At 45.0% G+C, this 9,017-nt stretch overlaps 1 protein-coding gene and 1 pseudogene across 2 annotated transcripts; one reads left to right on the top strand and one right to left on the bottom strand.

The window, feature by feature from the left end:
- Positions 1-625: 625 nt before the first annotated feature.
- Positions 626-1,128, top strand: LOC149404512 (uncharacterized; annotated as a pseudogene).
- Positions 1,129-1,732: 604 nt separating this feature from the next.
- LOC149404511 (ATP-dependent RNA helicase DEAH11, chloroplastic-like) lies at positions 1,733-7,283 on the bottom strand. 2 transcript variants are annotated; one of them, XM_089603633.1, is made up of 4 exons: positions 6,390-7,283; positions 4,724-6,313; positions 3,190-4,489; positions 1,733-3,096 (listed from the first exon to the last, which is right to left on the bottom strand). In XM_089603633.1, exons 1-4 carry the CDS (start codon positions 7,191-7,193, stop codon positions 1,883-1,885), a joined length of 4,908 nt encoding a protein of 1,635 aa, XP_089459759.1. In that variant the 5' UTR covers positions 7,194-7,283; the 3' UTR covers positions 1,733-1,882. The 2 variants fall into 2 exon arrangements, with proteins under 2 accessions (XP_089459759.1, XP_089459749.1); XM_089603623.1 differs by having other exon boundaries at positions 3,190-6,313.
- Positions 7,284-9,017: the final 1,734 nt, after the last annotated feature.

Here is a 9,017-nt window from a genome sequence, read left to right as displayed (position 1 = left end):
CTTGTTTGGGGCGGCAATGATGGAGGAGCATCGGAGAGCACATCGGACGATGGAGTTGAGGCCGAGCGAGCAAATTAGGGCACATAGAAGGACCTAGAGGATCATCACCACATTGGCGTCGAATGTGCTTCCGCTGCCACTCGCCGGAGAGTCACCGTCGCGAAAGTTCGCCGGGAGTGGTTGTGAAGTTGGGGAAGAAGAGTTGACAAGAAGCTTCCTTGAGTAGTGGGAGATGCGAGCAAGTTCAACGGCGAGAGCTTGGAGATAGACGGAGTCTCTTCCATGGTTGTACGGCGGTGAATCTGCAGAGGGATTACTAAGCGAAGAGAAGATAAGGGAGTGTGGGTATTTTGGGGGTTTTGTCAATTTTTCAAAGTTCGGCTATTTTGTTAAACTCAAACTTTAAATGGCTAGATAGCCGCATCACCCTATTTAATTAAATTCAAAAGGAAAAAACAAAGAAATGTGTTTTTATAACTCAAGCCATTGACATATAAATTCTTAAAAGAAAAAAAATCTTTCTTGTTTAACGCGTACATTCTCAATACATTTCTTCCACGCTACAAAACAAGCTCTATATTCTAATCTCATTCTCCATCATATTCCATTCACATATTTTGAGTCCATGGACGTTACTATACAGAACTGTGATCTTCCTCCGCCTAAGAAGGTGTTCACCGGGTCGAATAATAAAACAGTGATGTCGTCGTTGATGGGTGTGATTTGGGAGAGAGTCATTATTTGACAATAGTGATTATTATAAATGGCGAGACATTGGAAGTTTTGAAGGCGCTGAAGCTGTCTCAGACGAGGGCGAGAGAGGCGGAGAAGAGGGTCTGGCTTTTGGAAAAGGAAACAGCTCGTCTTTTCGAGGCTTTGCTCGACGAGGCCAAGATTTTGTTTGCTCATCGCCTTTGGGTCAGGTTGCTTGAGCTCCAAGTTTCAAGTTTGAAAACCAAACGTGATTATGATGATAATGATGATGATGATGATGATGATGATGATGGGGTTTGTTCTGTGCTTTCTTGCATTGTCTTTCTCTTTTGCTGTTTTTGCTTTGGTTGCCAATATTTCTTTTGATATTTTTACTTCTTGTAAACGTAGAAACTAAAAGTGTATATACTATGAGTTTTTTTTCTTCTAAAATACATATTTTTTGTTATTCTTATATACTAATTTTTAACTTCTTGAACTATAGAAATGATGAGTAAACTATGACATTCATTAAATCTCATCAAGCTGAGAACAACTAGGCTGTTATTGTTTTTACTTAAAATTTATGCTTTGACCATGCTTTTATTTAATTTTTATTTTTTCGCATATATTAAAAAAACATGATAATATAGGATTATATTGTATATTTGAAATTTGAATCACTTTAATAAACTGAAAATTATATATTTGAGGGTGGTGGTGAAGAAAGAAGAGCAGCTCTGAGTGGTGAAAATTGATGGAAGGGCATGCTGATTCGGTTACCATTTTTCATGGGCAGCCATGAAAGTCTAGACTCTCGAGTAGTATGGGACACGTGGAATTAATACTGTGATAGAATGAGCTCAGTCGAAGAGTGCAATAGGACGTGAAACCATGAAGAGTAAAAGGAGTCCCGGGCTGTGTCAAAGAATGAGCAGACCGGGTTGAGCAGAACAAGGACCAAAGACTGAGGTTAGAGCAAAAAACATGGCAGTTCTTAGAAGAGCGGTACTGATATAAATAAAAACTATGCTTCAAAAACAACCAGACTGGAAGGCAAATTTATTAAACCATATGTACACAAGAATCCATTTTACCAGCACTCAGCAGATAGAGAGTACCATATATATATATATATATATATATATATATATATATAACCGGTCATGTTATATACAGTGTGTGAAAATCAAAACCCAAAATTGTCGAGATCGGTGTGGATGTCTCTGAGATGGGCGTAGCAGTCATCGCCGGAGTCAAAATCGGCGAGGCAGAGCCAGCAGAGGTGTCTGTTGCAGCGGCATTCCATGTGGTTGCAACCGTCAACTTTCTCAATGGTGGAACCACAGAGCGGGCAGTCCTTGACGTTTACCTTCTCTCTCCTCCACTCGTTGAGGGAAAGGTCGGGATCGTCCTTCATCTCCCGGTACTTTTCGCACGAGCAGAACGGGTGGCTCTCCAGCTGGCACCCCGTGCAAGTCTCGGCCCAGCACGACCCGCACGAGAACGCCTCGGGCGGCCCGCTGCCCGCCGCCCGGTACACCCCCGGGCAGTCCGGGGACGGGCAGAACCTGAACGCCCCGCCCGAGGACGCCACGAACGACCCCACCGACGCCCGGAAGAGCTCCTCGAGCTTCTCCGGCGAGAGGAGCTGCCTGAGATCCGCCACCTGGATCCGGGACCCGCAGTCCTTGTGGGAGCATCGCAGCGGGAAGCTGTCTTGGTGGTTCCTGATCGCCGACTCGCAGTGCTCTAAAAGGCAGGGCCGGCATAGCCTGTGGAGACAGCCTTCGAGCTGGAAAGGCTCCTCCAGATCGCAGAGGCATATAGGGCAAGCCGCTTCGTCGTCGAAGACGGCTTCTTCTCCGACGAGCTCGTGGATCGCTTTCTCTACTTCCGGTTTGAGCGCCTTGTCGCCGTGCACGACCACGACGTGGCGGCGCGTATCGAGGCTGAAATCGGCGTCCGGGAATCTTTCCCTTAGGCCGTGGAGGTCGGGGCCGAAGTGGGTCACCACTTGCTTCATCAGGTTCGGGGGCACGGATTTCCCGCGGAGTTGGATCTCGAGCTGCTTGCCCTCGTGGATGGCCGAGAGGGCTTCGACCAGTCTCTGCTCGGCTTCGGCGATCCCGTTTGGAGGGCCGAAAATGCGTACGGTGAGGCTGTGGCGCTCGAAGAAGATGTGGGTCCCGGTCTCTCGTTGGAGACTTTGCATGAGATTGACTCCGTCTCTCGAGAAGAGATGCTGAACAACAGTCGGAGCAAGGCTCTCGTGGCCTATGGTCTTCCCTCTCGTCAGCTCTTCCACATTTCTTCTCACCTCCGCGATGGTTCTTGTCGCGTTGGCGGTGATCTTGACTCTATAAGAGTCGTTGTAATTCCGGCCTATCTCGCATTCCACGCCTATGATTACGAGCAAGAAAAGAGAGGATAAGCGAAAACTGGCAATAGAGCTATGTTTTGAAAGTATCAAATAATTAAAAAAAAAATGCTTACCTCTCCTATATTTGAAGCTTCTTATCAAGTCATCCAACTGATTCCTGATCACGGAATAGACGGCCACAGAGCATGTTAATGAGGAATGGAAAACCTGCTGACAGAAAATCTTTTGCCATGGCTGACAGCCCGGCAAAACTTTCCCATCAATCTGCTCTAAAGCTTTTGCAGCCTCGAGATGTAATCTGCCATCGAAGCTGACAACTGCTCTTGTGAAGCTAGAATGCGGCTCGGGTGGGAAAATCTGGACTCGGCAACTACCTGTGTTGTGTGTCGATTTCGGCATAAAAGGAGCAATCTCTTTGAAAAGCGCTTCTTCGCAAGCGCCGAGAGGAGGATTTTCTGGCGCGCTTCCTCTCACGATAAATGATTTGTGGATTCTCCGCCTCGTCGCGCCCCTTAACACGCTTGCTATTTCATGATCGGATAATTCCCTGTCGAAACCCTTGACCAAGATGGAGTCCGGACTCTTTTTGCCACGCTCACAGTAGACAACTCTGTCCCCGATTGTGAGGCGAGAAAAATCGTCGAGCAAGAACCCAACATCCCTTTCGTCACATATCGCAACTGCGACCCCCTTGCTTGCCCTCCTAGGCCACTGAACTCTTGCTTTGACAGTGGGGAAAGATGACGCTTTCTGATCTCCTCCAGAGTTTGGCTGCGAAGGAATCACCTTGAGTTTCCTCCCATTGTGCTCGCCTGGGTTCACTTCAGCAGCTTTCTGGGCCGCATCGGGTGAGAGAAACGTTATCCTTCCCAGAATACCCATGCCCTCAGCATCAGCTTCGTGGCCCGAGGATGTGAGCCTGTGGAATCCACATATGGTCCCAGAGGAAAAGTTCTCAATGAAGTTCAGAATCTCTCTCTCCTCCAACGGGTTCGTTGAGCTCACATTCGAACAGTGTACATCGACGGTCAAACACCGCTTCTGAAGCTCCAAATACTTGATCTCGGCTCCGGCTCCGAAAAGAGCAACGGGAGGTACGCCCGGCCCTTGATATAAGCTCTTCTCCAAGCACTCGTTACTCATCCAACGCTGTTCACATTCCAATGCGTCCCTCATGAATTCCGTGATCTTTTCCATATCCTGTGACCTGGCAAACAGTCTTATCTCGTTCTGCTCCACGTCGACTTTGATGCTGATGCGCTCGTCCACGCACTGTTCACGGAGACGTGACACGGCGGCGAGAAGCTTACTTCCGCTCTTCCCGCAGAATCTTTTGAGTGCAGTGGCACCGAAACCGGTCAAGACGCTGACTTGCAACTTCCGACTCTCCATCTTCGACGGGTGGAAAGGGGGCTGAGGGTAAAGAGTGGACAGTGATTCAAAATCAAAAGAAGTGACACACACCAAATATTCACGAGTGACCGAGAGAATCTCGCTGAAAACAACCCAGCTCGGCTTTTGGTCGTACACAAGCAACGAGCATGATGGGTGAAGCTGAACATGTTGCCCGTTCAAAGCCACTTCGTAGCCGAGCTGGTCGTTCCCAGAGAACATCGCCACATTTTCAACCAGAGAAGAGAGTATTACCTTCTTCAAATGTTTGTCGAAGTCAGTTGATTTGTTGGGATTCCAGAGCCAGTAAGTTGGAACGATAGCATGAAGTTCTCGCTCGAGGCAAGCTTCCAGTTCCACAACTGTATCGTGACATCTACGCATAGTCTTGGCGTTGATGCTATTTTCCAAACACCACTTGCTCTTTCCGTCTCTGGGCACTCTTTCCCATTCCATGTAGACTGACAGAAGCGTGAAAAGATCACCGTGATGATGGCAAAATTTTACCTTAAGACAGTCGGACTTTAGCTTCTCGTCGTCACTCCCCACCCTGAAGAATATGCTGCTAGAATTCGCCATAACAGCAGCGAGAACGATGCCTTCTCTACCCAGTCGATAATTATTGCAGCCGAGAATTAGTTTGCCAAGCCTAGGCTCGATCCCCATCTTCACCAAGAACCAGCCTTCGTGGGTGAGTTCAAAAGCTCCATCTTTTTTCTGGACAGCTCGCAACTGAACAAGATTCCTCACAGCAATGTCGATAGCTTCAGGGCTCGGAGCATCAACGAAATCAAATTCCTCCACATTCTTGATGCCCAGAGCAAAGATTCTCAGCGCAGCGATGCCGAGATGGACTCTCCGGATCTCGGGTTCTGGACTAGGAGGCATTGCCTCGAAATCAGATTCCGAGTATAATCTGTAACACTTTCCGGGCTCCGTTCTCCCGGCTCGTCCAGCTCTTTGATTAGCCGAGCTCCGGTTGATCCTACACACCTTAAGGACATTCATTCCGCTCTTTGGCTCGTATTTACTCTCTTTGACCATGCCTGAATCAATCACATATTTCACTCCCGGAATAGTCAGCGAAGTCTCGGCAAGATTTGTGGCGAATATGACTTTTCTCTTTCCGGGATATTTCTTGAAAACCTGAAACTGCTCATCGGAAGAAAGTTTCCCGTGTAGCGGTATCGCGACAGACCCAGGAGCATCAAACCGCTCACACGCCCACTCTACTTCGTTCTGAGAAGTCAAGAACGCGAGGATCGCTCCTTCTTTCTCCGTTCTATGAATCTCGGCTGCGGTTCTCACCACATCGGACACATAATTGCCATCGGTATAACTCGGGGCGTACCGGATATCGACTGGGAAATTTCTACCCGACACGTGAAAGATTCCACACCCGTAAAAGTAATCCGAGAACCGCTCGGCGTCTATCGTCGCGGACATTATGACCAGCCTCAAATCGGATCTCTTATGAAGCAAAGTTCTCACCAGCGCCAGAAGGAGATCGGTGCTCAAGCTTCGCTCGTGAGCCTCGTCCACTATGATGCACGATATCATCGACATGTCCGAGGAGGACATGTAGTGCTGCAACAGAGAGTGGTCGGAGGTGAAGATTACCTTGGAGTCGAGGTTGGACGAGAGAATCGGGCAATAAGCGATCGTTGTGCTGTCTCTGTAGCAACCGACACACTCTTCCTTGACTCTGTTGGCGAGTGACGAAGCAGCAATCTTGCGCGGTTGGGTGCACGCGATGGCCTGGTCGCCAGCAAATCCGGAATCGGCCAGAAACTGCACCAACTGCGTGCTTTTCCCCGACCCAGTTTCTCCGACCAAGACCGTTATCTGCGGAACATTTCAGTCAAGGATTGATACTTTACCACGCATATACAAGCGAGAAGGTGGTGAGAAGTTGAAATACCTGATGGGAATGAATCTGGTTGAGAAATCGCTGCCTATAAGCGTAGATTGGCAAGCCGTCTTTGAGCCTTCGACACTCTCGCAGAAGCAAGGAGTGAATCAGAGCCCAATCGAACTTGCCTTCGAGCTTTATGACCGGCAAGCCGTCTTCGCCGAACTCGCTCAAGCTCTTCCCTTCAAGATAAGCAAGAAGGCAATTCATGGCCGACCGAAACTCAGCAATCCTCTTCACCACCAAGTCTCTCTCGCATACGAGCGCTTTTCTCCTATCAGAGAGCTCGGAAAACAAATCCAGGCCATTAGCTTTCCCGAGCCGAGCCGACAACTCCTTCACGGCATCAGAAAGGCGGTCGTGCTTCTCCTTCCACGTGGCTACCTCGTCACCGACGATCAAGGTCCTCACATGGTCGGCAAAGATCACCCGGAGGCGATCTTCGAGGTCGCGAAGCTCCGGCGGAGAAGCGGCAGGGGAATTGGGGACGGGAGAGAGAAAATGAGCGCCGGAGAGTCGCGAGTTCCATAGGCAGAGGATGGAATCGCGTGCGTCGGACCAACGGCTGAAGAAGAGGACTCCGGCTAGGGTTCCGGTACTGTACGACCTGAGATTTTCCGGTCGCGGAGATTGGCATTGGACGATAACGTCGTCGAGGTCGGGCGATACAGCCGCGGAAGAGCCGCGGAAGAGCTGGACGGAGTGCCGCGGCGAGGGAGAGGGAGAGGGAGAGGGGTGGCTCTGGCGAATCGGCGGCGGAGGGAATCGCCGGCGTTGAAAATTTGGGGGTCTTCGACAGTCGGTTCTGTTCATGGCATCGGAGGCAATTAAGAAACCCTAGAAAGAGAGAGCGACGGTGAGAAATAATAAAGTGAAGAAGAAGCAACAAAGGCGGGTAACTGATCCCACGAATTATATATATATATATATATATATATATATATGTAAAAATAAATATATATATATAAAGTATATGACATATGTATATATGTAGTTATATTCTTTTCTTTTACTTTTGCCTTTTGTGTCTTGTCTGCTAAATATTTATTATTTTATAATATATCAGGATTCTCTGAAACATGCTATTTTGCTTTTTTGCTTTCCAATTTTTATATTATCAGGAAATGAAATATTTATAAACAGAGCAGTTCTTAGCTTTCTTTTTTTTTTTTTTTTTTTTTTGAAAGGAGTTCTTAGCTTTCTCTTCACGGCTAATTTTATATGAAAGATTTTCGAAATCGCTTCTTTCTCGGAGAGTCAAATTAATGTCCATCACTGCTTTTGCATTATAAAAGATTTTCGAAATCACTTTAGAAACCCTTTCTTTGAAACAATATTTAATGGAGTCATTCTAAAAAATTATAACTTAATCTTTATGCTAACTTCATATTAGCTTCATATGATTTTTTTTTTCTGACTTCAAATTAAAGATTATAATTTTTTTTATCGTGGAGGTGGATGCTCTATATAATCTATCTATATCTACAGAGTTGCATGGACTAACATGAATTAATCTTAAACTTACTACAAAAAAAACTCAAAAAGTTGATTATGGAAAAAAATAATTTTTTTCTACCATTCTTATTTTACTTGCCCATATTCTTAAAATGCTTAAAAAAACATGATTCCCCTAGTATAATCAAACATTATTTCTATGAGTCACACTATTACTGTGCATTACTAAAAATAACCATCATGAGTACTTAAACTTGTGATATTGGCTCTCATCCACGTTCATTTTAAAATTAATGTCAATTTTTTTTTTTCTAACAATGTCATTTTTCATTTTAGCTATTGTTGTTTGGACGTCCGTGGGTCTGGGTCTGGGTCTGTTTGGACAAATTTCAAGTATTCTCTCCAACTCACTTAAACTGAAGTAATTTTATTATTACTTGACCTATAATAATAAAGGTCCATTAGAAAAATAGCCAAATTTAAATGTTTAACATTGTTAAATAGTCAATATTTGGTAAATCTTAAACACTTTCAGACGTAAATCTTAGATAAATAATTACATTCATATACCAAATGTTGACTATTTACCTAAGATTTACGTTTGAAAGTGTCTATTTACATAAAATTGATCAAACGTTAGCTATTTAGCAATATCAAACGTTTAAATTGGCTATTTTTCTAATTTAATAATTATACTTTAAAAAAAAATTTAATGAATATGAAACGTATTGTTACCTCATCGTAAAACGTGATCGTAATACTAAGTATATTTTGTTTATTTTATTAGAGTCGTCTCGAGGCTATGGACCTGATAAATCAAGCTAATAATAAACACGAATAACAAGCGAACGATCAATTTTCTTTTTTAATTCGTTTTTATTAAATCCCATGAATATGCCATTATAATCTCAGGATTGAACTCTTGATGTCTAATATAATTATATTTACTCGTCATTTATTTTCAAAGTGTCCATTGATATAGCCAGTTCGTGACCATCGATCCTCCGGCCTCCACTCGTAACAAGAAGAATTTAAATTATTGTTATACCCTTCAAGCTACATATGAACCCTTATACCACTTATTCCCTGGCGAATGATTCTTTTGCCAATCTCATTACAAAAGTGGTCAATCGGTTATGGAATAAGCTATTAAGTGAGTGAACATTTGCTCTCTTTCAAGAG

Source organism: Urtica dioica, chromosome 2, assembly GCF_054948205.1.
Source record: "Urtica dioica subsp. dioica isolate 48M chromosome 2, U.dioica_male_clone48M_v1_H2, whole genome shotgun sequence".
Taxonomy (NCBI): Eukaryota; Viridiplantae; Streptophyta; class Magnoliopsida; order Rosales; family Urticaceae; genus Urtica; species Urtica dioica.
Note: the sequence above shows the minus strand (reverse complement) of the source record. Positions and strands in the feature narration are given on the sequence as shown.